Consider the following 25939-nt stretch of genomic DNA (forward strand, 5'->3'; position numbering starts at 1 on the left):
AACAAAGAACAGTACATCTCATATTGTGAGACATTTTATGTGTATTCAATAATAAAACACTTCCAAATCTGCAAATCCTTTGCCTATGCATTTTCTGGAGTATGTAAGCCCTTACACAAGCTAAAGCCTCCTGCATCTTATTGAGCCAGTTATTTATTGTGGATATGCAAAGGCTAAGCCAGACAGCAGCTATGGTTATTCAAGTGACAGAAGCTTATTTGGGGTCTGTTAAGTACTGCCACATCAATTCAGCACAGCTTTTTAGTTTACATTTAAATTTGGTTTATCCACCTTTGAGGCTGAAAGTGTTAAAGAACACTGGGAACACGGTTGGATGGCACCAGAACCAGGCCAGGGAACCCTGACCCACAGCCCATGGAAGCTTGAGACCTCATCCTGATGCTTTTGAGCCTCCCAAACCCAGCACGCGGCTTGATCTGTGTCCTCAGTCGTGGCTGAGGATTGCTATGACTACCTCTCAGCTACAGCTGATGCTTTCATGTGGCAGCGGTCGGACAGAAGTTCTAATGAAGGGTAATTACGATGATGATGATCTCGTACTAACTGTATACTGATTGCTGTTCTAATTATGCTTAAGCATTTCATAGCCATCTGCAATTTTGTCTATTGATGTAGCGTTTCTTCTCCTTAAATTCAAATACCCTCACCGCATTTGAACTGTCTTTACTGGGGCCTTGGAATCTAAGCACTCATTTGGCAACTTCCTTTCAAAGGGATGTTACGTTTTTATCTGAACATGAGAAAAAAAAAGGTCTTTTTCTTTTCCCCATCCTTTACCAGCTGGAGATGTCAACACATCAAGGAAGGTGGTGGATGGATTTTGGTGACAGGACATCACTGAGCTCTGCTAGCTAGACAGAGGTGAAGTCAGAGGGGGAAGAATTTGGAATTTTATTGAGATGTTTCATTTCTGTACAAACTGAAAAGAAGACATTTGTTTTTTCTGGTTAGGTTTTTTCCTGAAAAACATAGCGAACAATGAACTCAGTAAAACAGATTATTAAAGTGGGGCCCTGTTACTGTAACTGTTCAGCAACTCCCAACTATTTTTGGAATTGATATCCTAGCACCTTCCCAGGTCCCAATTCCCCCCTTTTCTAGAGACGCTGCAATTACTCCTCACCCCAGATACCTGAACAGGCCCAGGTCTCTTCAGCACCAGCCTGGAGACTTGACTGGGCACCACAGCCAATATAAACACCTACATTAACGTATCTTATAATAACGTATGAACAGATTTAAGTAATAATTCAGGACAAAACACTTTAAACCTCTCGAGTCCGTGAACATAGGCTGAAAATTTCCAAGGCAACACTGGAGAGCCTTCCACAACTCCTGCTTTTAAGCCATCAAAGGCCTTAAAAAAAAAAAAAAAAAAAAGAAAAAGAAAAAAGCGCCTTTACTGCCGAAAACCGCCTGAGGGGCAGCCCCCGGGGAGGGCCCGGTTCCCGCCCGGCCCGTCCCCATGGCAACGGAGGGCGGGGCCGCTTCCGGGGCGGGGCGGGCGCGGGGCAGGGCGGGAGGCGCCGCCGTCGCTTTGGCCACCGCCGTAAACAGGGCGGGATGAGCCGGCCCGGCCCGGCCGCCTCGGGCACCCCCCGGCCCGGCCGCCGGGGCCTCGGCAGCCTCCTGCACAGCCTCCGCGACAGGTGAGGAGACCGCACGGCTCTGCGCCGGGCCGCCGCTCCCCGGCAGCGAACCGCGCCTCGGAGGGGTTCCGGTGCGTCTCGCCGGGCCCCTCAGCCGGGCCCCTCATGGCGAGGGGGCTTTCCTGTCAGCCGCCGCCCCGCCGAGGGGGTGAGCCGCCCTGTGCCTCGGGGGAGGGCTCTGCCCCCAGGGGGACGAGGTGGAGGCGAGTTCCCGCATTCCCGGCGGGAATGCCGTGGGTTTCGCTGGGTGCTGTGGGGTGTTAACGCCTGGGGGGGGGGGAGGGGTGTTCTCTGGCGTGGGGCGGATAGTCCAGGCTCCCCAGCGTCGCCTCGGACAGGGCACTTCTGTCACCTCCTTCTGCTTTATCATCTTGTGGTCGTTCGGTAGGAGCAGGGGGAGGGTGCTTGGGGCTCGCTCACCGGCCGTACCTGGCTGCCGTGGTTTTGGGCCTCCTGCTGCGTGACTTCCGTGCTGGCACAGGGGGCAGCGCTGGAAGCGCTGGGCACGGCTGGGCTGAGCGGCTCGGCAGCACTCCTGGCAGCGTGTGCAACCTGACTTCTCACTTCAGGCAAGCAACAGAAATGCTGATGTTTCAAAGCTGGATAGCCGATGAATGGGCGTGTACAGATGTTTCTCCGACAGACGTCGTTTTAGTCTTTAAAAAAAGTTATTTTAGGCGTTTCAGGTTGTGGGTGCTTCACGGGTGGGTCTGACCGTCAGTAAGAAAGGGAGGTGTGTGGCCTGGGGGATCTCTGTCACCGGGTTGGTCCTCAGAAGCTCTGTGCAATGAGTGCTGCTCCCGGCCTGTTCCTCACTGCAGTACCCACAATGGGTGTCAGCACTTCTTTTTTCCCGGCCCGAGGAAATATCTCGAGGTCATTGATGGTATACTGTTGTGAGGCCCTTTTTTAAGCAGTACCTCTTTTCTGTCTAGTACAGAAGACGTTGATTTCTGGGTGTCACTGTAGCATCTCAGAACTGGTATAAGCAGAAATAATAAGGCCATGGTGGTGAGAATATTAACTTGCGCTTTTGCAAAAATGTTGTGTGTGTCTTTGGTAATGTCCTGGTCTGCTCTGGCAGGCGACTGGCAAACAAAACAAGAATAACTTGCATAAGAATAGACAACATGTAGGTTTTTTGTATAGAAATTTTTAAAGAAGTTGTGCCGTTACAAAAATGGACAAGACACATTAAAATCCGAGTGTTCTAGGCTGCATGCTGCTCTAAATTGTGTGCAGGTATCACTCCTGTTAGGAGCAGGGATGTCTTGTGCTTCCCAAGAGCCTGGTCTGCATGAAGTTTGGCCACCTCTTTTGTAGTCTCTCTGTTTGAGCTAGGGTTGAGATCACAATGCACAAATGGACTACCCCCTTTTCAGCCCTTCTGAAACCTCTGGGAACGTAGTAAGTTTCAGGTGTCAGCTCCTCGGTCTAGTTCAGCTGCACTAAAAGATTCAGAGGTTATTTGGGGAAGGGGAATTACAGGCAGGCAGATGGCAGGATTGCAGGAGCTGTGCTTCCTCTGGAGACCCAGCTTCACAGGGTTTGTGACAATAAATAGACCTTTTCTGCCTGGTACACTTCTGTTCTATGTACTTTAAAATATAAGATAAAAGATGTATTTCTACTAGGTGGTGTTCACCAACCAGGCGTTATCTTTATGCCAGAATGCAAGTTGTGCGTTGCTCTTGCCTCTGGGCATGGTGCTGCAGAGGGAGTTGCCTCTTAAGAATTTCACAAAATGATACCCTTTAGATAAACAACTTTTTGAAGTGTAAAATATGAACATTATTTTTAATCACTGGAGCATTTCAGCTTTTAAAGTCCCACTTTGAAATCTAAATATAAAAACTACTGCGTGTATAGTTCTGTGGTATCTGTGTTGTGAGCAGAATTATAGAGGTGTTTAAAATAAAGTGAAATGGGGTAGAGAGTTTGCTTTCTGTTTTTTGTAGGAACATGTTGTGGTTATTCAGCACTTAACCTTCAGCCGCTTCTGGTGAGGAAGGCAGTGTTTGAGCTGAGCTGGGGAGGGCGATGAAGTAAGTGAATGATATAGTTAAGTACTGTACTTAACACTGTGACTAACTTTGCAATTAGCTTGGCTTTTCAGACCTCGAAGCCAGATCCTTCACGCTAAGGGCAGTTTGCAGTAAACAAATACTGGAATGTCATGAGCAGAGAATGTAAACCAGGTAGGATTAATTTCAGAAATACCCGCTGTTACCAGTTTGTGTGTAGAACGTGGTGCAAAGCAGGACTCCTCTAACCTGCCCAGGACACCAGCATGCTTGGCTAAGGCTTCAACAGGCTCCGGCCAGGCTCCAGGCTATGAGGTTGATTCAGCTCAGTGCTCAACGGTTGATTTAATGTCAGATGGGTGTAGGAAAACGACAGTAAAAATAGTATTTCTTACTTCTATGGGAAGATTGCATTGTGCCCAAGTGTTGCACAATTTTCTATGTACTTATCTCAACAGGGTATTATCACAGTAATACTGTTATTCCTACATTATGGATGTGGAACCAAAGCCCAGAGAGACTAAGGCCTGGTATCTCAAAAAATACTGAGGCATTTCAGTCCTGCTGCTTTAAATGAGAGGTGAGGGATCAGATATCACTGCAGATCGATTCCTGGTTAAATGCCAGAGATTAGAGCTTGTGGTTGACCAGGGAGTTTTAATTCTGCTTTCAAATCCCAAACTAACACTCTTTCTCTGTAGACTGAAGATTCAGGGTTGTTTGAAAATGAGCCACCTGGATCCTTAAGAAGTTCTGAAGTGTGCTATTTTTGCCCATTTAAGAAAAAAGACTATTATCTGGCTGTTTAAACCACTGCAGCCTAATGCAAAACTGCATGAACAAGTAGAAGGTGTAGGCCAAGAGCTTTGTTTTCTCGTGTAACAAAGGAGGTGGTGGTGCAGTGGAGTGGCCAGAGTGATCCCTGCACTACTTCAAGCTTTACTTCTGCCACTGACACAGCAAAACTGCTGGAACTTTGCCAGAACCTGGGCAAGCATATCCACAAGGGAGGTCTTGATTGCCCCTAATTTGGTGCTTGGGCAGAGCTGTGTGGCAGAACACCCTGAGCTGTGCAGTAGCTTCGTTAGGCATCTGTAACCGTGACACTCAAATGCTTGAGTGGCTCTTACCTGATGGTTTTTATACCACTTTACTTTGCCTTGGGAAGACCTTACTTAGGTATTTGTGTGCTGTCTAAATAGCTGCAGCAGACTAATGAGTGGGATACTGGAAAACCATGCTGGTAGAGAGGAGGTTGTCTTTCAGGAGCTAAGGAGTGTGATGTGCTACCTTTGGTATCAGAGAATGGGAAATAGTGTTGGAGCCAATGGCTGTTCATGTCCATTGGCTGTTACATCCATCAGGATATCAGTGTTCTTCATTGAGTCATGAAAATTACTTCTAGAAGTGTAAAAATGAGATCTTGAAATCTGCTTTTGCTTAGCTGTCTGTCATGTAAAAGGAAATTGAAAGGATGAGATCCCAGTTGAAGCGTAGCTTTTAAATTGCATGCATGACATGAAAACTTAATCTTGTTTCAGACAGTGGCAGGATCAGATGTGTAAAATGGATGCCTTGATCTTGATCTCTCAGACTAAGAAGCAGGAGGTTTGTTGGTTGTTGTGTGTTGTGTTTTTTTTCTTGCTCTCTTCTGTGCAGGACAACTGGGAGGAGGCAAATGTGAGTGCCTCTGACAGAGACATGTTTGTAGGGGAGCACACAAATCTAGAGATAAGCACACCTAGCCACACAGGTACAGGCAAGCTTATGGATCAGGTCTCATCACTTGCACGTGTACAGCCTTCCTGGCTAATAGTGATTTGAGATTCTTCAATAAGCAACTTAGGATACTTGCTTTGATTATTTTGGGGTTTGTAATGTCATTCTACTGGAAGCCTCTGTCTTAAAAATTGATTATTTTTTTTTTGCTCATGAAATGGTTACTTATCTTTAGATGCAATTTATAATCATCAAATAGTATCAGCTTTACTCTTCTCTCTTCCTGAAAATAGAATCTCTTTGAAAAAGACTGTAGGTGAGGCATAAAGTTTGTTGTTAAGCCATCTGATCAACCCCATGGACATACGCCCTTATATTGCTTTTGGCAGATACCCGTGACCCCATAGTACTTTCACAGCCATAAATATTTTTGAAGGTTACTTATATGTGTTACCCTTTAGTAAGTTCTGGCAGGTAGTGCTAACATATCTCTAGATGTACTTGGCTTTAATGCAAAAATGTGAAACATTCACTAGACTTTTAGGTTAAAATCGTTAATTAAAATGCTTGGATAGCACATTGAGTCTGTAAGCTGGGAAAGAGTTGGGATTTTTAAAAATCTTTTAATGTGTTTTTACATTGCTATGAGAAGTTCTAGGCAGGTGTACATTTGAGCAAGTTCAGCTTAGTATTTCCTGCATGGAATGTGGTCTGCTCAGGGACTTGGAGGGGGAAAAAAGGACCAGATGACCTTGTGGGTTGCAAGTCTTGAGGCTTAGAACCCTGCCAGGAGCTGCTGGAGAAAGAGGACTGGAACAGCAACTTTGGCTGGGCAGAAATATCTGGCTATTTTCGTGGGTCTTGTGTGGCTATATACAAATGTAGGCATCTTTTCCCTTTAAAACAACCAATTGCTTGTTCCAGTGAGGAACAGAGAGAAAAGTAAAAGCTTTGAAGTTGTTTTTTGTTTTGATTTGGGTTTTTTTTTTGGGAGGAGTAAGCTTGACTGCCAGATCAGCCTGTAAGACTACCAATATAGCCAAGTTGTACTCTCTACTCAGAAAAAGGTTATGTTCTGTGAAATGCTTTATTTATTGCATTTTGAGAATTGTGAAATAATTTTGTCTTTATATGTTTTGTTTATTATCTTCCAGTGAAGCCAGAAGGCTGGAATTAGAAAGAAAACTGGTAGAATACAGAAAATCTGATGCATACCTGTAAGCCTATTTAAAAGCTTCTTATAGCTTATTTTATTTTAGTTACAGACTTGGGTATCATGGAAAGCTTTTAGAAAGTTCTCTTTAAGATTTTTTTAATGACAAATTTATGTTCATATGTTAGGTAAAATGTAAGATTCATGTATCTAAGTTAGCAATGAAATAAGTTCAGCAATAACATAACTACCTTCTTCTCTTAATACTGAAATGTTATAATCTTAGTAATAACTAACATACAAGTTAGTTTGCTGCAACTTTTGTAAAATCACTGTAGCATAGTTTGTGCTACAAAGTTCTAGGGTCTTAGAATGTGTGACAGTTTTAGGAAGTCCTAAAGGATATTCTGGGTTCTGGTCTTGTTCTTTAGATTGTTTCTTCATTATCTATTTAATGTAAATTGCATATACAATCTGTAAAAAAAAAAAACACACCAAAAACCCCAAAACCCCTAAACAACAATCTAAAAAAAAAACAAAAACAAAACAACCAAGCCCAAACCAACAAAGGAGGTATGGAAAGTGTCTTATCCAGTGCTCCTTTCCTCAGAGGAGTTTTAATTTGATCTTCAGCTGGATTACTCTTGGCCTACTTGGCCATGTGGCCACACAGCAGGTAGTATTGGCACAAAAAAAGAAAGGCTTGGACTGTGATGCTACATTTGGTGCTGCATGGATTTAGGTTGGTTCAAAGCAGTGGTGAAACTGCAGCCTGGTTGTTACCATTTGTATGATTTTCAGAGCACATTCTTCTAAATACAGTTTGTTTTGATTTAATGTGATCTAAGTGACTAAAATGTAATCAATTTGAAACAAACTTACAAGAGTTTTTAAAGAGACTTTTCTCCTTTTGAACACCACCCCCCTGCTTACATCTGAAGTTACATAGAAGTTATCCTGTCAGATGTAGCTTTGGACAGTGGTGCAGTAGAATGTGTCTGCTCCTGTTTGGGGGGGCATCTCCTGCATAAGTGTCAGTATGGATGTGTCTGAAGTTATTGTAATAGATGTGTTTGTTTTAATTTCATAATCTCTAAGTACAGCTTATTTTTCCCCTGTAGAATGAAGCTAAAATATATGAAGCTGAAAAAATACTTGAAAGAAGTGGATGAACGACAAAAAGCAGCTCTTCTGCGAAACCAGACCTTTTTAAAGGAGTTCGACCGACTTGAAGCTCATATGAGAACCTCAGGTTCAGGGATGATTCAGAAGATGGAAGTAACTTTCTATAAGACTTAATATGTTAGTGTTTACTGGTATTACAGGGTTGCTAAATTGTTTTTGTCTTGAGTATTATGCATGTCAAGACTTCAGATGTTAGTGAAGCCTCATCATGTGTTTTGAAGGGCCTAAAGTGGTAATGTTTGGAAATTTGAAATGAACTGAAACTCCTGCAGCTGCAGAGTAGTCAGCAACACAGAACTCTACTTTTGGTCTACTGTGAAGTGCCCTCTGCTTCCGAGGCTCTTGGAAGTGAGGGAGAACCAAGATAATGTGGAAATGGATCATGTATTTGGAGTGTTAGCGATAAGATAATAAACCAGCAGTGTCTAGGTTAGGACACAAAAAAGGCTTGAGTTGTTATAAGACAGTATTTAATAAGAGTTTTATGACTTAAAAATACCCAAATACATTTAATGGAGGTGAATACATGTTGCTGGTGTGAACACCCTAAATAGCCATAGTTAGTCTTCCCCATGCTTACTTTGCTGCTCTGTTTTCATCAGCAGAGGAAGTGTAAGAGTAAATGACTTCAGTTACAACAAATTACTCTGTTTGAATTATCTGGACTAAAGCTGAGATACAGTGAAGACTCACTTAGCTCTATAACAGTCATATAGCAATACTTCAGGAGTGGTCAGAGAAAGCACTGCTCCCTCCAGCATCCTGTTGCATTGTTCAGATCTTGGCTTTTGGTAACATTTGTGCGTTTACTCAGATTTGAACCATGTGCTGTCAGAGTTGGAAATTTTGAACTTCACTTCTGAGGTCCCTCTTTAGTGATTTATCTAGGAAATATCATTATGAAAGGGGCTGTCAAACTAGTACATGCTTTTTCTGTTTTGAAATTACAAATCTAAAAAAATTACTGTGGCATGCATGCATAGCCATTACATTTTAAAAGAATGAAAAAAGTGAAAGCGACCATTCAACAGCTGCAATTGTATTTTTTTATAGTTAATGCAGAAGTAAGATGAAGCTCCTCTGTCCTAGTAAAGAGATTTCTGCATGTCTTAATGTTTGAAACAAACTATCAGGATCCATTTATAAGAGACAGTATATTTTTTTTATCGTAGCTTATGACTGATGTACTTTTAGTTTAATAGGCTACTGTAAGAAACAGCCAAGCACAGAAGATTTTTGAATTGTAATAATATGTTTTCTTGCTATTCACTGAAGAACAATTTGAAATGTTGGGAAGTGGTATAGATTGGTAACTATCTTGGATTTTAAAAAATAAAATTGTGGCATCTGCTCATGCCACTAACGCATGAAGTCAGATTTTTGAAGAGGCATAAATGTGTTTATATCTGCTTTCCATGAGCAGCAGCATTTTTCAGAAATATGTGGCAAGGGCTGTTTCTGTCCCTCCTCTTTTTTAACTTGATGGAATAAAGGAGGGAAGGAAACAAGTTACTTGGGGTTTTTTAAGCCTCTGCAATGTGGTTCTGACACAGCACTTATTTTTGTGTGGGTGTCTAAAACCCAGTTGTGATTGTTTTTATTTCCCTGAAATGTAATTTGAATTAAAACAGGAACAGTGTTCTTGGTGTACTGTTTTCCTTCCTCTCATGTGTTCAGGGACACACATAGCTTGATCTGAGACAGTAAGACTTTGACAGGATCTTCTTTACAGGAGACTTAGAAAAATCCTGAGTCCGAGTTCTAGAAAATGTGCATGTGCAGCAGCACCCTTGGATAACAGTGATACAGGACTGAAAGAAAAGCACCTTCTCCCTGCTTCAACTTAATGTGTAGTTTCAAGACTGTACCTGGAGGTCTATGCATTATTTCCCCGTTTTCTTTTTTAAATAAAATTTTTGTTTGAAGCAGGGCAGGACTGAGGGTGTGTCATGATGCTAGGTCTCCTCTCTTGGTTTTAAGGATTTTTATCCTTGCCAGTGCACACCAATTTGCCTCATGGTTGGTTATAACATCTTGATGTGAGTCACAGATGTGCCACGGGTAGATCAGCAAGCAGGGTTCATGGCTTCCATTTTGATGTTTCTGTGCCATTCATTTTATTTGTGCCAGGTTAGACTTATATTTTTGTGAGCTGTTGAGCAGCACACAGATTATGCTCTCTATGCTACATTTATGAAAAGCCCCCTTGCTGCGGATTGCATAAGAATTATGGAGCGTGTAATGATTTAATCTATTGTACACAGAAGTAAATAATTACTATTTCATTTTTTTTCTAGATAGAGAATGCCCTTTAGGAGCGCTTTGTCATTACTATGTACACAGTTTATTATGTGGCTGTATCTGACAAAACTTCTTTTTGTTTTGAGAAATTGGCTTTTTTCTATGTTTGTGTGTCTGCAATTTATCCAGTCATTTTTAGGACTCTTAAATAAATTCACTTGGGCCTTCAGAAAAATCCAGTAGTTACATTTGAGGTTTTTTTGAGCATCTTTTAATTCTAGTGCGGTTAGTTTTTGTTTCTTAAAATTTCACATTTACAGTTTTATGAACAGCTTCTGTTCTCTGGAAAATAGCAGACTTGCTGACTGCACCACTGGAATGAAGTGCAAAGCTGGTTAATTGTTTTAAAGATTTCTTTGCATACATATTACCTGATGCAGAATAGGTGTTGAAGTGCTTTTATTCAAGGCCGATGTAACTTGTTATTGGGGTTTACAATTACTAACAAACAGGATTAATTATAGGTGCTGCATGTGCTTGGCTCTTAAGCAGTAGTCCTCCTATGAATGCATTACATTTGGTCAATTAAACAATGTAGTGGAGGTGCAGACAGTTTATGCAGTTGTTTGTTAGTAACACTACAGCAAGTTGCCTTTCATGCTGGGTTGCTTTTTATAACATCTGCCATATATTTTTCCTTACAATAGCTCAGTGAGTTGTAAGATGATGTGTGGAAAACAAATTCTAAAGCTCATTTAATCCCAAAGCGGCTGAGTCATTGTCTGGAGACAGCAGAAATAATTTGACATTACAAATACTAGTTGGGGTGAAATCAATTTGAGTCAACAAGTTATTACTATTTTGTAGGATTCTAGATTATGTGAATGAATTAATGAATTAATAAATGTGTATTAAAAACCTGCAGAAGATTGTGTGCTTGTTCAGGGGAGTGGAAAAAATAAGAGAAAATGGGATCTCTTGACTTCTTAATTATAGTCCAAGTAAAAAATGCTGCTGGGACGTTACATTTAAAAGTGCACAATTTGCCAAGTAGTATTTGTTGATTTATGGTGGGGGATTTTTTTTTCCTTCAGTTTAATGAAACGGATTTGTTCACATTTAGGCATGGTATGACAGGGAAATTAGAAGTGCGGTGTCGCTTCAAGAGCGTAACCTGTCAGCAGAAGGTGACAAGGAAGAAGAACACAAGGAGCAGGTAATGCAAAAGGAGTGGGGGGAAATGTGTTTTATTACGTTGATGTGCTTTCCTCTGAGCTGCCATGTGAAGAGCCAGGCATTGCTGAGCAGTCTCAGCGTGGGGATTTTTGTTGTAGAGTTTGTAGTGTGAACTATTGTTTAGCGCTTGAGTGAAGTAGAGTAGCTTGGGTAAAAGGAGCAATTATTTCAACCAAAGAACTGGAATTAGAAAGGAGGGAGAACTTTTAACTGTTTATATTAATCTTTGTGTTGTTTTTATATTTCCTATACCAAATAGTGTGAAAATGGTCTGACCAAGGAGGAAATATTTTTAATGAATGACATTTTTAGAAATGCAGCCATGAATTCATACCATGTATTTATAATTTTGTGTGTTGTGACCTTTTCTCAGAAGAAGCAAAAAGAGATTGCCTATCTAAGTAACAGACAAAAAGACTGACAAGGAATACTTAAATATATTCTGCTATATATCTGCAGTAATGCAGGCTTCTAATCCCTCCTCCTATCTCCATATAAATGATACAGTTCAAGACCATCGCTGTTTTCTTCACTAAAAGCAGTAAAGCTCTTTTAGATGAAATGTCTGAAAACATCTTGTAATAACTTGGAGCATGCTGGCAAGAGTAGTCACTTGTGACTATGTGTGAAACCCCCTCAGCTAGTCGATATTGTAATAAGCAGGAATGGTCGCATCACTCCATTATTCAGAAAAGCCAACAGCATGCTTGTCCCTTAGGCTACAGCATTCATTAAGAAAAGCTTACTGGGCTGAAAGCTGGGAACAGATGATAACGGGATATGATTTTCATATTTAATGCATTCCTTGGAAGAGTATGTGTGCTGCAGATTGATAGAAGAATCAACTGCTACTTTACTAAAAGACTTTCTAGTTTGCCCTATAGCTACCGATGGAATCATTCAGCCAAGAAATTAACTTTTTCTCCTTTTACCTGCTTTATATATCTGCTAAGCAGGCTGCCTGGCTGCCAGTAAATGTTATTATGCAGTTAAATGTTTGGTATTTAAGACTCTTATCAGAAAAGAAACAGAGGCCACACTATTTTGTTTTTATAGTAGAAGGAAGGTTTTCAGTTTTCTTTCTTCAGTGCATTAGCAGTCGTTAATCTGAGTTTATAGGAAGTTTTCCCCATAGATTAAAAAGTTAAAAACCTTGAATTTACAACATTCTTTCAACTGTAATATACAAAGCAATGAACCCAAGCAACCTTGACCTATATAAGCAGGCCTCCAGCAGTTTGTGAATTATGTTTTTAATTCAGACCTGTGTGAAAAGGTGAGGCTTTTTCTAAATGCTAGATTCTTCAATTAAAAGCAGTTGGTGTAGGAGACATGCTTTCTAACCTATGGAGAAGTTTACATAAATACTAGAACATGAGAGGCTTACAGAGACTTAGATTTTTAGAAAGTGTTAGCAGGTTTTGGACAGTACAAGAACTTGATGCACACTTAAATATGTCACTTTGTGTTGAATTACGTTTAACTGCTTGATTGTGGACTCTTTCCTCCCCTGTCCCCATCTTTCCTCTCTTCATCTGCCCCCATAAAAATACAAAGGTAACTTCAACTAAATTGTGCATCCTTCTGCCTCGTCTATGTGATTGTCTCAAATCTTACTCTGTAACTCGATTTTTTTTTTTTCAGGCTGATGGTGCCCAATTCCCACCACCTTCACCTCACTTAAAATTTTCTTATTCTTATTGTCTAAAATAAGAGAGTTTGTTCTCAGTGATGTGGCAGGGAATCAGTCATAGCAACATGTGCAGTCAGTCAGTGGTATATCCAGGATGTGGGTTTTAACAGCTGGGAACTGTTTTTATTTACCAGCACTGGTATTGTGATGGTTTTCTTCAGGCTAGTCAGGATGCCAGTGATCGAGTGATAACCTTGTTGGTGATACATCTTGGAGACCAAGCAGGACAATCAAAGAACAATCTCCTAGAGGTGATCAGTATCCCCCAAAATGCCAGTGTGAATATCTGATGTTTCTCTGAGCCATGGGATATGCACCCTTTTGGACTCTCATGGGAGTCCTTAAGCTCAGAAATCAAATACCCAAACAGTGTTTGTCTGGAAAATCACAATTCTCCATGGAAAGGACTTGAGCACCAGCCTTTTGAAGCCCAGTGTAATGGCAGTCTGGTGTTAGAAGTGGGAGAAGAGGTCCTGTGCTGAAGAGGTCCTTCTCCGCTGGCAGAGCTGTATGTCCTGGGCTTCTGAAACCTTTGTGCAATGAAATCTGACTGCTTCAACTTCAAAGCACTTGAAGTCTTTTGAAGGTTTTGGACTTGTGCATCTTTCAGACATAGGGCATAGGGCCCCCTCCAGGAGTGCCTCTGAGTGGCAGAGCATCCTTCCCTGAAAGAGAGTGCCACCAGGTGAGAGTAACACCTGGCAGCTGGAAGGGACAAGCCTCTGGCTCTGCTTTCCTGGCTTTCATGTGTTGGTCTGCTGCAGTGAGAGATGGGGTCCTTTTTTAAGTCCTAATGGAAGGATGTGTGCTTTTTTTTTTTATCATCTTCATTCTTTCTTAAACACTTTAATGAAAATAAGAAAAAACTTTTATTTGTTAGTGGAAGGAGAAGTGGGGAGCCTGCACTCCACAATCAAAATGTTGTAGGTGTGCTTTGTGCAGAGACTTTGTTTAACTCCCAGCTAGGGTGACATGAAGTTCAGTCATTTTGTTGACTATTACAGGTGAGTCATCAACACATTTTCACTATTTTGTTTTTGGTGGTAAAACCAGTTCCTAGACGAATGTTCTCTGCCAAACTTTTGTTTTAAGAATGCAGAGGCAAGGAAGAGATGTTTTTCTTCTTGCAGTCAAAGAGGAGCTTATTAGAGATGTGTGTCTGCTATGACTCTGCTAAGCACTTGTACCTGTTTGAATTGCATTTGTTTTGGAACATTACATTCAGGAGCTGCTAAATCCATAATGTACTTGCTAGGTGTATTTTAAAGCAGGACATCCAAGACCTGAAAAGTAATTAGGGGGAACCTGAGAGCAGTGGTGATGGAATAAGCTGTGAACTTAATGTGAGTAGCAAACCTTTACTCCTTCTTAAAATAACTTCATGGCTTTTTGTTTTGCTTCTTGTTATGTGGAATTTGAGCTTTTTAAATGAAACTTGGTCACAGACTAGACAAGATGCCTTTGTTTCCTTTAAGCTGGGCTTGGCAGCTGACTTTGTATGGTAGGAAGAGGTCAGGCAATGAAAGAAGAGAGAGGTATGGAGGTGACTGTAAATTGTCTTGCTGTGATTTGGGGCTGAAAAGTAAGCCCTGCTTATTCTGAACAGTGGTATTACAATAGCCAATTTTGGCTTTGCATAAACTGGTGGTGACCTTTCAGTAGTAGTGGTGGCAGTAGCCACTCCTCCTAAATAGTTCTGATTGAGTAGGTTTACAAAGAAAAAGAGGCAAGTATGAAAACACTGGGATTTAGAAGCAGTGTGATTATACTGTTAAAACTATTTTTATGCAAGTTCAACAGTTCTTGAAGGAAAGTGCCATTTAAAATTTTTCTGCTTAGTGCCAAAAGTAGCCTTGTGGAAAATTATTTAATCTTCAAGTTTGTTAGCTGGGTAGTCGTTCTTCCTCTTTGGTCTTATTTGACAGGAAAGAGCAGAAGGAAGACAATGAATACAGTGTTTTTTGCATCATTCTTACTTGCTTTGTTGACATGCTGTGAGCAAAGCTGGATATACAGACAAGTCAGCGATGGCAGTTGTATGTTTCAGACTTTCTGAGGACCCTTCCTTATTCTGTTGCCTTCTAGAGAAGACCATGAGAAGAGGGGCAGGAGGAGGTTCTTTGGAGCAGGGTGCAAGAAATGCATACCAAGTGTTTGTGTAATCATACTACTATACAAAATATTTTAATTCTGCTGCACTTTTCTCTCCAGAAATCAACATGCAATCCTCTAGAAGCTCCATTTGCAACATGCTGCCTGTTTCCTTAAGCTGTCTCCCACCTGTGTTTTTCAGATGGCGTGGCTTGGAAGACAGGCAGGAATTAGCACCGGGGCAGCTGTGCTAAGAGAACTGTATCATCCAGGAACAGTCTTCATGGGCCACCACACATCAGCTGTCTCAGCTACTGGAGATTTGAGCATTTGGCAAACGCCCCCCCAGCCCACAGAGAGCAGTGTGGCATCTGGCCTGCCTTCCTGCTCTCCCTCACTTGGAGGACTTGGTAAAGAGAGCAGAATCACTGATTTAGAGAGTCATGCATCAGTGGAGGGAGCAGCAAGATGTGGGGACCTGGCAGCCAGTGAGGAAGGCTCCAAGTATCTCACCTCTTCAGCCTCTGATCCTGAACTGGCCACTCCCAAGAAGGAACAACTGCAGGGAAGCATCCCAGGTACGGTGGGACATATGTCTGCCTGCCTTTTCCTGGGGCTGGCTGGGGCACACTTGACCCAACCAGAGTGATACCCTCAGCTTCCAATTTCCCCTGTTGTGTGTTGCACCATGGCTGAAGCATGGCAGCACTTTTTTTTTTTCCTCTGTTTTGTTTTCTTTTGACTCCATTTCCTCCCAGAGCACTCCTCTGGACAGGCAAGGGCTTGCTGGGTGTGCAGCCTGTCCAGGTTCTCCGTTGGAGTGAAGGTTTCTTCACTGCTGTGCCCACGGTTGTCTTGAAGTAGTCTGAGCCTCATTTTAGGAGTTTTAATGTGAACCTACTTCACCAGCAGAGCACGTCACTTCTGTTTTGAGTCAATTGCTTTCTCCCTCAAACAATTGTGCGCAGTAGTTCATCCATTTAGGAAAATGGGATTTGGCAATGTAGTCTGAGGATCGGTGTGCCCCCATGTGTGGCTGGATTAATTCCTACTTAGTGGTGGTGCTCTGCCTTGTTCCCAGCTTTCCTGGGAAAGATGTGGCAGATCTCACAGCTGAGATTCTCTTGCTCTGGAACAAGAGGCACTTTCGTTGAAGGCTGTGTCCCAAATTCCCAGCTTTCTTTTTAATTTTACTTCATTCCACAGCTATCTTGGAAAGATGTGTTCTCTCCTGTTGTACTGGCTTGGTAACTTACTTTGAAGTAAGCTAATGAATGTGGTTTTGAAGTTGCAGTGAAAAAGTTTTATCACTAAGTAGCAGTTTATTCCTTTTTTTAAAACCTTGCAGAAATACTCTCCCTTGCCCTGCCAGCTAACATAAGCAATTTTCAACTTAAGCTAGTTTTCCAAGCCCTGTAACAATTGCTAAAATGGAGCTATTTATTATGGAAACTGATTGCAACCCTAGTGATGTAGGGACTCCTGCTCTCCTCTAATGACCGTGGTTTTCTTTACAGGGGAAAGCTGACATCCTGATCAGGTGATCTTCTGTGCTACTTCTTGGGGTTTTCCTGCCATCCTCTTTCTTGAGGTTTTGTGTGGTTTTTTCCATTCCTTTTTCTTTAAGGAATTTATTTGACTCTCATTTTCTTTCATCTAATGCATTTGCCACTTCATTTTAATGGAAGTCTGTCCTTGCTGGCACTGGGAGGAGACCAGTCCAGCCTGGCTTCCATTAGCCCTGGAGCTCTGGTTCCTCCCCATGGGGAAGGCTCAGCATCGTGTCTGGGAAGGAAATACTCATTTAATTTCTGGAATGCAGTATCTCTGCCTTCAGAGAAGTTGTATAGTTGGGTTCAAAATCAAAACAAGCTTTTTTGTCAAATGGCACAGTAATCACCTCAGACTGCCTGGGGGGCTTTTGATGTCTGTCTGCTGCCAAATGTGTGTTGCAAAGTGAACAGGCTAATGCGGTCCTGCTTGGAATGTCTGGAGGGAACAGGCTTGTTCAGCTCTGCTAAGCCTGACCTTAAATGCTGCAGTGCTGGCAGCTGATGAAGATGCTGGGCTGTGCTGTACCTAGAGCTCAGCTCAGTGCTGCCTGCTCAATGCAGAACGGCGTTCACCAGCCTTTCCTGCTGCTTCCTGGCTGCTGCTCAGCAGTGCCAGCACAAAGCATAGGAGTTAGCAAATCCCATTTCCCTCAGGTTAACAAAGCAAGAAAATGGCCCCTGTCTCTCCACCCCCAAACTGGGGAAAAAAACCTCTGTTCCTCTCCATCCTTGTTTTCCAGCAAGTGCAGTAGTGACATTTATGTTGCACACACTCGCTTCACAAATTTGGAAACAAAGCTAAGAGAGTCCATCCTGGCACCAGCTACTGTTTGGCATAAATCTTGAGTGATTTGGTTCCACTGAAACTCCGTGACCAAGACAAGCAGAAATGTTGGTGCCATAGTGTTAGCAGGTGTGTGAATGCTGGTTTATTTAAACCCATGGTGAATTTTATGAAAAAGTGGGAATTTCTATAACAATACTAATTTGTTACAGTGCTAGCTGGTCCATTGACTTTTGAGTATTCTATAAAAAGATAAGTAGCATGTATTGGTCATCTTTGAAAGGATTCAGCCCTGTACTCTCCTCTTTTAGAGAAGGCAATTAATGTGCAGAGTTTAAAAGCCTCCAGGCATGTACTTCTGCCAGGTTAAAAAATGTGTACCATAGTATTCTCTTCAGGTGCACTTTTTTCCCCCTAAGAAAAGTGTTTTCCATCTTCTGTTTCATCGTTCCTTGGAGATGGTTTAGTGAAGTAGTGATGGTTTTTGAGGAGTGCCAGGTTTGTCTCCCACACACCGGGAGCTGCAGACCCACAAGACTGGAGCCTCCCCGGACTCCCCCTTGCGAGAGCAGTGTGGAAGGACACAGGGCTGTGGGCAGGGACTCCCAGATCTACCTTCATCACTACCCTGATGATCTTTAAGGTCCTTTCCAACCTTAACCATTCTTAACCAAAGGGAAGGGAGAGCAGAGGGATGCTCAGCCATGCCTGTTAAGTGAAAGAGGTGAACTAACAGCATAGGTAATCTTATTTTAATTCCCTACACTACCATGTACTCCTTGGTCCTGATGTTTGGGAATAATGTTGAGGGGGGGGGTTGTGGGTTTGTTTTGTTTTTTTTTCTACAGCACCAGATGCTTCCCTGAGTGATCAGTGGGCTTGTAAGGAGGCAAGCTGGGAGAGCAGTGTTGAGCTCCCAGTCCCTGCAAGTGCTGAAGAGGTGATGCTGAGTGCTGCTGATGTGCTGCAGGGAACAGCCTCTCCAGGAGCCAGCTGGGATGCCCAGAATGCAGAGGGCTCCTTACTGGAACCACCAAATCCCTCTGCAGCACAGGAGGAGCCCTTGGTCAGCTCATCACCAGAAAGGTATGTCCTAATGTGTTTTCCCTCTGCCAGTACTCATGTGTTAGCATCTGTCCTGGAGGCTGTTTTCACATCTGCGTTGATGCAGGGGACTAAAGCTCCCATACAAATGGGCAAACTTCTTACCTATTTATTTAGTATCTTTCTACCTCTGTGCTACTGGTTAAATGGCTTCAGGTAACTCAATCCAGTCAGACTTCAACAAGTTGAGTTGTTTTTAAAATTTAATAGATGTTCTCTAATGCTCACAAATCTTATTTCAACAAATGTATGTAATAGTACTTCTAGTTTGCTGAAGAGTGTCTTTTGTGGGGGTTAAAATTTCCAGTTGGTTACATTTCTTGAGCATTTTGTTTGGAAATAGCAGAGAGAGAACAAGAGAAAATACGAGGAAAGTGTGACACAGATGCACGGCTCATGGAGGTCATGGGGTTTTCTTACCAACAATACCTGCAATAACAGGATATCATCTGTAGTATCAATTACAGCTGGATTTTTGGCCTGAGTGGGACAGCACCCACTATGAGATGGTCCACAGGGTTTGCCCGGGTTGCATGAGAGGACTGGCTTTGCTCCCATACGAACTGCTGTCATTCCTTCATGGGGATAGCACCTGCTGTATTCCAGTGGGTACTGCTCTCCTTGGGTCTCCCTACCTTATGTGGGCACTATTCACATCAAAATGCTCCTAGCTGGAGCAGTTAACTAGGTAACTAGATAGGGTGGTTAGGTGGTGGCTGTATGTTGGGGAGAGACCATCTACAAAGGAAACCAGCATTTTTACCCCTGGAAAATGCGGAATGCTCTTACGCGGGTTGGATTTTTGTTCCTTTTTGGTTGTTTGCAGCTTTTTAATCTGCTTCATGCATGCATTCTTCCTGTATTCATGATCTTGGGTACTGATTTCAATGTTAGTTTGTATTTTAATAGATGACAGCTGAACAGAAACTAGTGGCCATCAATATACACTTCTGTAACTTTATCATTTCACATTTGCATCAGACCATTGCTTGCTATGGAAATACCATCTAATTTACATCTAAATAGCTTTTACTCAGTTTTTTCTTTTGTATAGCACCTGTTAATCGTAACACTTCGTAGGGAAGTTGCACAGAGTGCTTGCCTTTGCTGGAGAAGTCATAGCTGAGTGATGGTAATTTAACCTTTTGTTCTCTCCCTGTTGACGCTAGTGATGTCTCACTGTTCATAAACTGATGAAACTATTGTGCAATGCTCTTGAAGCCCAGCTAAATTATACAAAAGGTTTCACTGCTTGCATTATCTGCAGAGCGCAACTGAAACCAGGAAGTGGAGGTTTCCTCTCACGTTACGCCAAGCTGAATACCTCTGTTTTTCAAGGCCATAGAAATGGGATCGCCACTGGAAGCTGTTTCTGTAGAAAGGATACAAATTTTAATTAGTTTTACCTGAAAATTAAAATGCAGATAAAATTCGAAAATGGCAGGCACGGAAGGTCTTGTGGAGGGATAAGCAGCCTTTTCCATTGTTATGCTTATAACTGATGGGGTTTCTATGTCCATCTTTCCAATGCTCGTGAAATGCAGCAAGCACACTGGAGACTTGCAAAATAATTCATGAGCTGAAAATCTTGGGTGAAAGTTTCCAAGTAATTAGTACATTAATTTCAATTTATAAATTACACAAACTATGAGAATTCGATTTTTTGGTCTGAACGGACCACACCACAGGTACACAGAATCAGTAACATCACAGGTCCCTTCAGTCCGCTCTAATGAAATTCCTTCACTGGCTGAAGAAATAGGAGGAAATTTTGCAAAATTATTTGTATTTCTTGGCCTAAATTGAAATATCTGTAGCTTGGACTTTCCTGCTGAACCTGTGTTACAGATTAGGCATCCAAATGAAGCACCATACCTGTCTTGTCATCGCTCGGTCATTTGTGCACTTCTGGTGTCTCATTTGAAATCGGTATGAGTGATGGAGGGGAAAGTAGCTCCTATGGGCAGGGATCACAGCTCACTGGAAAGGCAAAACAAAATCCTTGTCGCGTGTCAGGAAGTCACAAGTTTATATTTTTTTGGAGAAACTGCCTTTCCTACCTTACTGCAGAAATACCATTGTCTTGTTGCTTGTTTTTCTTTAAGTTTGGGGTTATCTTCCCACAGTAAGTGTTTGCTGGGCGTATTCTTTTTTGGGGTGAATTCAGCCTAATTTCCAACTGCCTTTTCCAGCGAGAGGCATCGTTATCACAATAACATCATCCAGTTAATAAGCAAAGAAAGGTGACGTTGCTGTCAAAGGTTATTTAGCTTTGTGCTTCGGTCACAGATCACAGCGTGTTGCTGCAATTTTGCTATCTTATTTCATAAAAACACCATTTTTAATAACCAAGTACCATGTTTTGGAGCAGTGCTAGGTGGTTGTGTTGACCAGAGGTTACACACACACACCTCTTCAGATGTCCCACCAGCTCAGTCCTGGGCTAGAGCCTGATCCATGTATTTTCCCATCAGGTCTGCAGTCCAGAGCCCACTGGTGAGTGAGGCCTTGCCTGGCTTGTAAAGGCACCCACTGCCCCTCCCACCAGGTGAAGCCACCCCAATAGCTCCTTGTTGGTCTGAGGAGCTGAACCGGAGGTGAAAGGCTCCATATCCTCTTACCATTCCTTACAGCACCCGGCCCTTTCTTTAAGGGCTTAAACCCAGGCAGCAGGAAGGGGGGAGAGGGTCTCAGAGAATTAGTGCAGAGAAAGATGATGACTATTTTAAGGCCTGTGCTGAGGGGGTGGAAAAAGGCAGAGCTTATGCCTGTGCTGCTTCAGCTGCATTGAAGAGGACTTAGCACAGATGGATTGTGCATTACAAAATGTAACACATAATTCAAGCTGTCAGCTTAATCAGACTGTTTCCAGGAAGCAACCTGTAAAAGAGAAGGACCTCTTGTTTGCTGACCTCTGATCCGTAGCCTGCTGCAGATTGTCATACATTTTGTTTTTCTTTATGTTGGTGTCCCTTCCTTCCCCTTCCCTTTTTATTATTGTATCCCTCTCGAGTGGCACCCTGGAAGGACCACCCAGTGGGAGGAAAACAATGGGAAACGAGCCGGCCACTAAAATACAGGGTTTGTAAGACTGGGCGAAAAGAAAAAGCACTGTTTAACTGCATATGTGATCCCCCTGGCATTGTTTTGCTTATTAAATGTCTAGGAAACTCAACTAAATGCACGGCAGCTCTCACTTAATTGTTCGTTGTTACCCAACAGTCCAATGGAAAACACAGCTTTCAGTATAGCATAACATGATTGCAAAAATGATGCAAGTTTTTGTGCACAGAGCTCTTCACTTGAGGGAGCATAAACCAAGGTTAACAGTATAAACATGTCAGTTTCCACAAAGAAAAAAAAGGCAAAAAGAAAATTATTTTGCCTGTGGGACTCTGGGGGCACAGACCCAGCTGAGGGAGACCTGGCCTGGAAAGTCCCCAACAAAGCAGAAAGCCGGGATGGACCTGAATAGCCATTTACATCCCAGTTCAAGGATTAGCCTGCTGTATTGTTTCAATGTTTAAGTCCTAATTTGCATCATTATAGAGGTGAAGCTTCATCACAACCCCTCTGAGGTTCCAGTTATGTCCTCATACCTGTAGGTGGTCACCAGATTTATTCTGATTGTGGAGGTGAAGGAATTAAACTAGTTTGGGCAGGGTAATTTCAATGCAGCATCTCAGGCTTTGCCTATTTTTGAATGGTTTTTTTTGCTCATCTGCCCTTTATTTTTTTTTTTCTTTCTGCAGAGCTCAAGCAATGTGTTTTTTGCTATTTTTGATATAAAAATGAGGGTGTTTGCTTTTCCAACTGGTGCGATGGGGATGTGATTTAAATACCTGTTGTAACTCGGTTGCTTCAAGCCCTGTTTGCTGTCTGCCTGCAGGCACTGTGGGATGCTGGCGGGACTGTCCCAGGCACTTCAGCTGATAGAAGATGTGGTGGGGAGGACGAGCCCTGAGCACCGGGCACTTTACCAGCACTTGGGGACAATGGGGACAGTGGAGCTGCTCAGGTGAGTGCCGCATCTCGGCGCGCTGCAGCTTCTCACCCTGGCAGGAACCGGGGAGAAGGGCAGTGCTGCCTGTGCCTCACCTCATCCCTCCCTTCGTTCTTGTTTGCTTCCTGCCTTAAGCCTGATGTTAATGCTTGTAATAACTTTGTTGTTGATTACTTACATGCTTCTCATTGAGCTCAGGTGAGCAATGGCGAGAGGCTGTTACCGAGCAGCTCTGCAGCAGTCTGTTGAGACTCAGGCCAGGGACGCTGCTCTTGTGGTGACAAATGGCCAGTGCAAAGAGCAAGTGGGCTCCTGCAAACAAACATTGCCAGTTGCTAAGAGGCCTCCTTCCCCTTCCACCGTTTTAGTGTCATCAGAGAGCTGAAATACGGCACTCAGAAGCACATACACAAATTACTCCAACAAATGCGCTTGCCTAAACGTAATGTTTTTTTCAGCCTTGCTCTGCAGGTCCCTCAGATGAAGTAAATACTTATGCCCAAGAAAGAGAGCATCCCCTTAGCTCATAATGCTACTATGATTTACTGAGGTTGACAACAATAACCAGAAAAATAACTTCCTCTTTGAGGTAAAAGAGCAAAAAGAATCACCAAAATCCACGTGTTAACAGAACCAGGGTGAGAGTGGCCTCACTGTCCCTCCACAGCACAACCTTTTAGTTAAAAGAACTGGGAATGGCTTTGTAATTTTATTTACAATTTTGCACCAGCCTCCATAAATTAGAATTCTTATAAGCACCTGATGTTTAGAGGATTTTCAGGGAATTAGGTGGAAAGGTTTCCAAACCAACCTGGCCCCTCCAGCCTGTCCTGTTCTTTATTTTTCACATAGGGCATCATGGATGTTTGTTCCTCTGGACTGTCCCACAAGTTAGTCCATTATCTAGAAGTGTTACAGCTTTTGCTTCCAAACCAGTGCTGGCTGTCTGGTCTTTAAATAAATGCTGCATGTGATACCTGTTTTCTTTTGTAGCTTTTGTAATCGGGCTGGCAGTCTGAAAGATGATGACCTTGAAGAATGTGAAGCAGTCGTCCTTCATCAGCTTCAGGCTTTATTACAGAGCACGCTGGGTAGATGCTTCCTACCTGAGGAAACACTTGATGTGGAAGGTAGAGTGGAGGACGAAAAGCAAACCAGGTATCGCAAACACAAAGCTTGGACATGGGTGTGATTAACACTATGTTGTGTCCTCCCTGACTCTGCTCTGCGTCTCTGGTGCAGAGAAAGCAGACCCGGGGCCAGCCCTCCATTCACAGTAGAAAATAAAGATGCCCAAGTGCTGATCTTTAAGCATCTTGGCAACAGCTGTGCAACTCAAAATGAGAACTTAAAGCAAATTAATTTATTTTCCTTTTCATTCATGGATGGTTCTCTTCTGCCAGGCAGCAGGCAGGCCAGGTCCCCACTGTTTTGCTCAGTCACCTCCCACCCAAGCTGCTTTGGTAGGAGAGGAAACATTAACTTCAGGGACCTCTTAGCCAGTAATTTCCGTGATCTTCAGCACGAGTCACAGGCACGTAAGGGTGAGGAGTGTAATTTTGAGAAGGAAATTATTTTTCTGTGAAGCAGAATGCCTATTGCATTTAAAAACAATAAACCACAGTTATTCAAAATGTTTTTTTTCATTCCTGTGCTTGTGTCACAAGGACAAGCAAGAACTGATTTTTTTTTTTTTTAAGGTCTCTAATACAGTAATGAAAACAATTTCCATTCTTTCTTACTTAGCTTCTGTCTAGACCTTCCTCCCTGTTACAGGCTCAGCAGTGCTCAAGTGTTAGCAGGATTGGGGCACTTGTGAGCACTGAAGAATGGTCTAGTTATCCATACCTGGTGGTTCTTTCGAGGTTGATATGCCTGTGAGCACTAATACATTGTTGTGTTTCTTGAATGATTTCTTAGGGACAAACACTTGTGGACTTAATTGGAATTCACTCCTCTGTTTGTGAAACTTCATTGGAGCAACTGGAAAAACAAACATCTTTGGCAAGAAAGATTGCAGTAATTACATTTTCTGCGTTAAAAGGCACTTTTGCTCAAAAATTACAAAGAATTCTAAAAAAAAAAAACCCAACCAACCCTGGGGAAGTGGGTGTCCAGCAGAGTGCCTGATGGAGAGAGTGAGGTCTGCCCAACACAGAGCCCAGGGACTGCAGGCAAAGCTTACTGTCTCCTAACCCTGCATCCCAAGACAGACCCAGAGGATAAATGTGATGGTGATTGCCCCTGCCCATCCTTCCCACATTTGCAGAAATCATGAGTGACTTCTTATATTTTCCGCTTCAGGCTCTTTTAAAAGAAAAATTGGGAATGAAGGACAAAATATGTGATGGCTTTTCCCATTGCATGTTGACTTGTTTGTCCAGATAAATGCATAACGTGGCACTGTGTGAGTCTCATGTACGTGAGGTGCCTCGCTAACGGTGCCTGGGTTTGTTTCTCAGGCCAGACCGGCAGTGGGATGTGGACATGCTGCGGACTTGCTTGAGCAACCATGCCTCCTTCTTGAAAAGTCACCAGGTTCAGCTCACGGAAGAAGTGGCAGAGATGTTTGAAAGCCTGCTGGTTTCCAGCAACAAGGCACAGGACGGGCAGGTTGGCACTTACATCTAATCATATCTAAAGCAATGACACCTAGAAGGTAATTTGCACCATTAAGGTGAGGCAGGCCCTGTGTCACTATCACGATCAGGTGGGTGGGCTTTGAGGGAATGACAAGCAGTCTGTGTGTGTTAATCGGCCTCAGAGACAGTTAGGAGTTGGGTAAGGAGAGAATACAGGTTTTTCAGTTGTCCTGAGGCAAACACATACAGCTCTTCATCCCACTAGAGAAACAGTCCCTTTAACATCTCCAGGAGCCTTTCTGTTTTTCACCCTTTAAAATAGTTATTTATTTAAACAAGTTCACAGATTTGCTGTGGTGCAAATTTATCACAAGGCTTATATCATCTGTCTTTCTCTGTGGCTTAGTAGCTTTTTATCATGAATGATGTATTTATTTTTTTAAAACAGAGTTATGTTTGCTACAGCGAATACACAAAGCATTTTACAAATAGCAGCATGCTCATTTTTTAAAATACAAAAGGTTATAAACTAATTCTTTAAAAAAGAAAATAAAAGTTGGTATTCAGTAGACCCATGAGTGCCCTGATCTCTTCTGCTGCAAACCCTGAGCAGCCAGTGTGGGGAGGGCAAGGCTCTGATCCCTGCTGCCTCCAACTCAGCTGGCTGCTTGTGCCCCTAGGGAGGCAACCAGGAGGTCTGCCAGGCAGCCTACTGGTCGTGAGCTGACCCTGTGCTCCACTCCAAAAAATATTTGCAGAAAATATTTTTCCTTTAATTTTTAATGACAAATTAAAGAACAGTTTGAACTGCTTTGCTGTATTCTAGTTTAAATAGCATTTGAGGCAAGTAATGAAGATGTAACATTTTAGTCAGTTGTACACTTTCAGTTACAGCCAGGGT

The 25939-nt window shown here is 42.6% G+C and overlaps 1 protein-coding gene across 4 annotated transcripts in view; it reads left to right on the top strand.

The window, feature by feature from the left end:
- The first annotated feature begins 1551 nt into the window (after positions 1-1551).
- KIZ (kizuna centrosomal protein) overlaps positions 1552-25939 on the top strand; it is a 46648-nt gene continuing 22260 nt past the window's right edge. For 2 of the 4 annotated variants that reach the window (XM_051614324.1, XM_051614327.1), the window contains exons 1-9: positions 1552-1670; positions 6568-6630; positions 7688-7844; positions 11116-11208; positions 15215-15590; positions 18198-18435; positions 22343-22471; positions 23450-23614; positions 24919-25069. In XM_051614324.1, coding sequence (XP_051470284.1) covers positions 1585-1670; positions 6568-6630; positions 7688-7844; positions 11116-11208; positions 15215-15590; positions 18198-18435; positions 22343-22471; positions 23450-23614; positions 24919-25069 — 1458 coding nt within the window. In that variant the 5' untranslated portion in view covers positions 1552-1584. Of the gene's footprint in view, positions 1671-3821; positions 3869-6567; positions 6631-7687; positions 7845-11114; positions 11209-15214; positions 15591-18197; positions 18436-22342; positions 22472-23449; positions 23615-24918; positions 25070-25939 lie in introns of those variants that run through there. The other 2 variants (XM_051614325.1, XM_051614328.1) reach the window with 2 other exon arrangements.

The sequence above is a fragment of the Apus apus genome, chromosome 3 (assembly GCF_020740795.1).
Source record: "Apus apus isolate bApuApu2 chromosome 3, bApuApu2.pri.cur, whole genome shotgun sequence".
NCBI classification, from domain to species: domain Eukaryota; kingdom Metazoa; phylum Chordata; class Aves; order Apodiformes; family Apodidae; genus Apus; species Apus apus.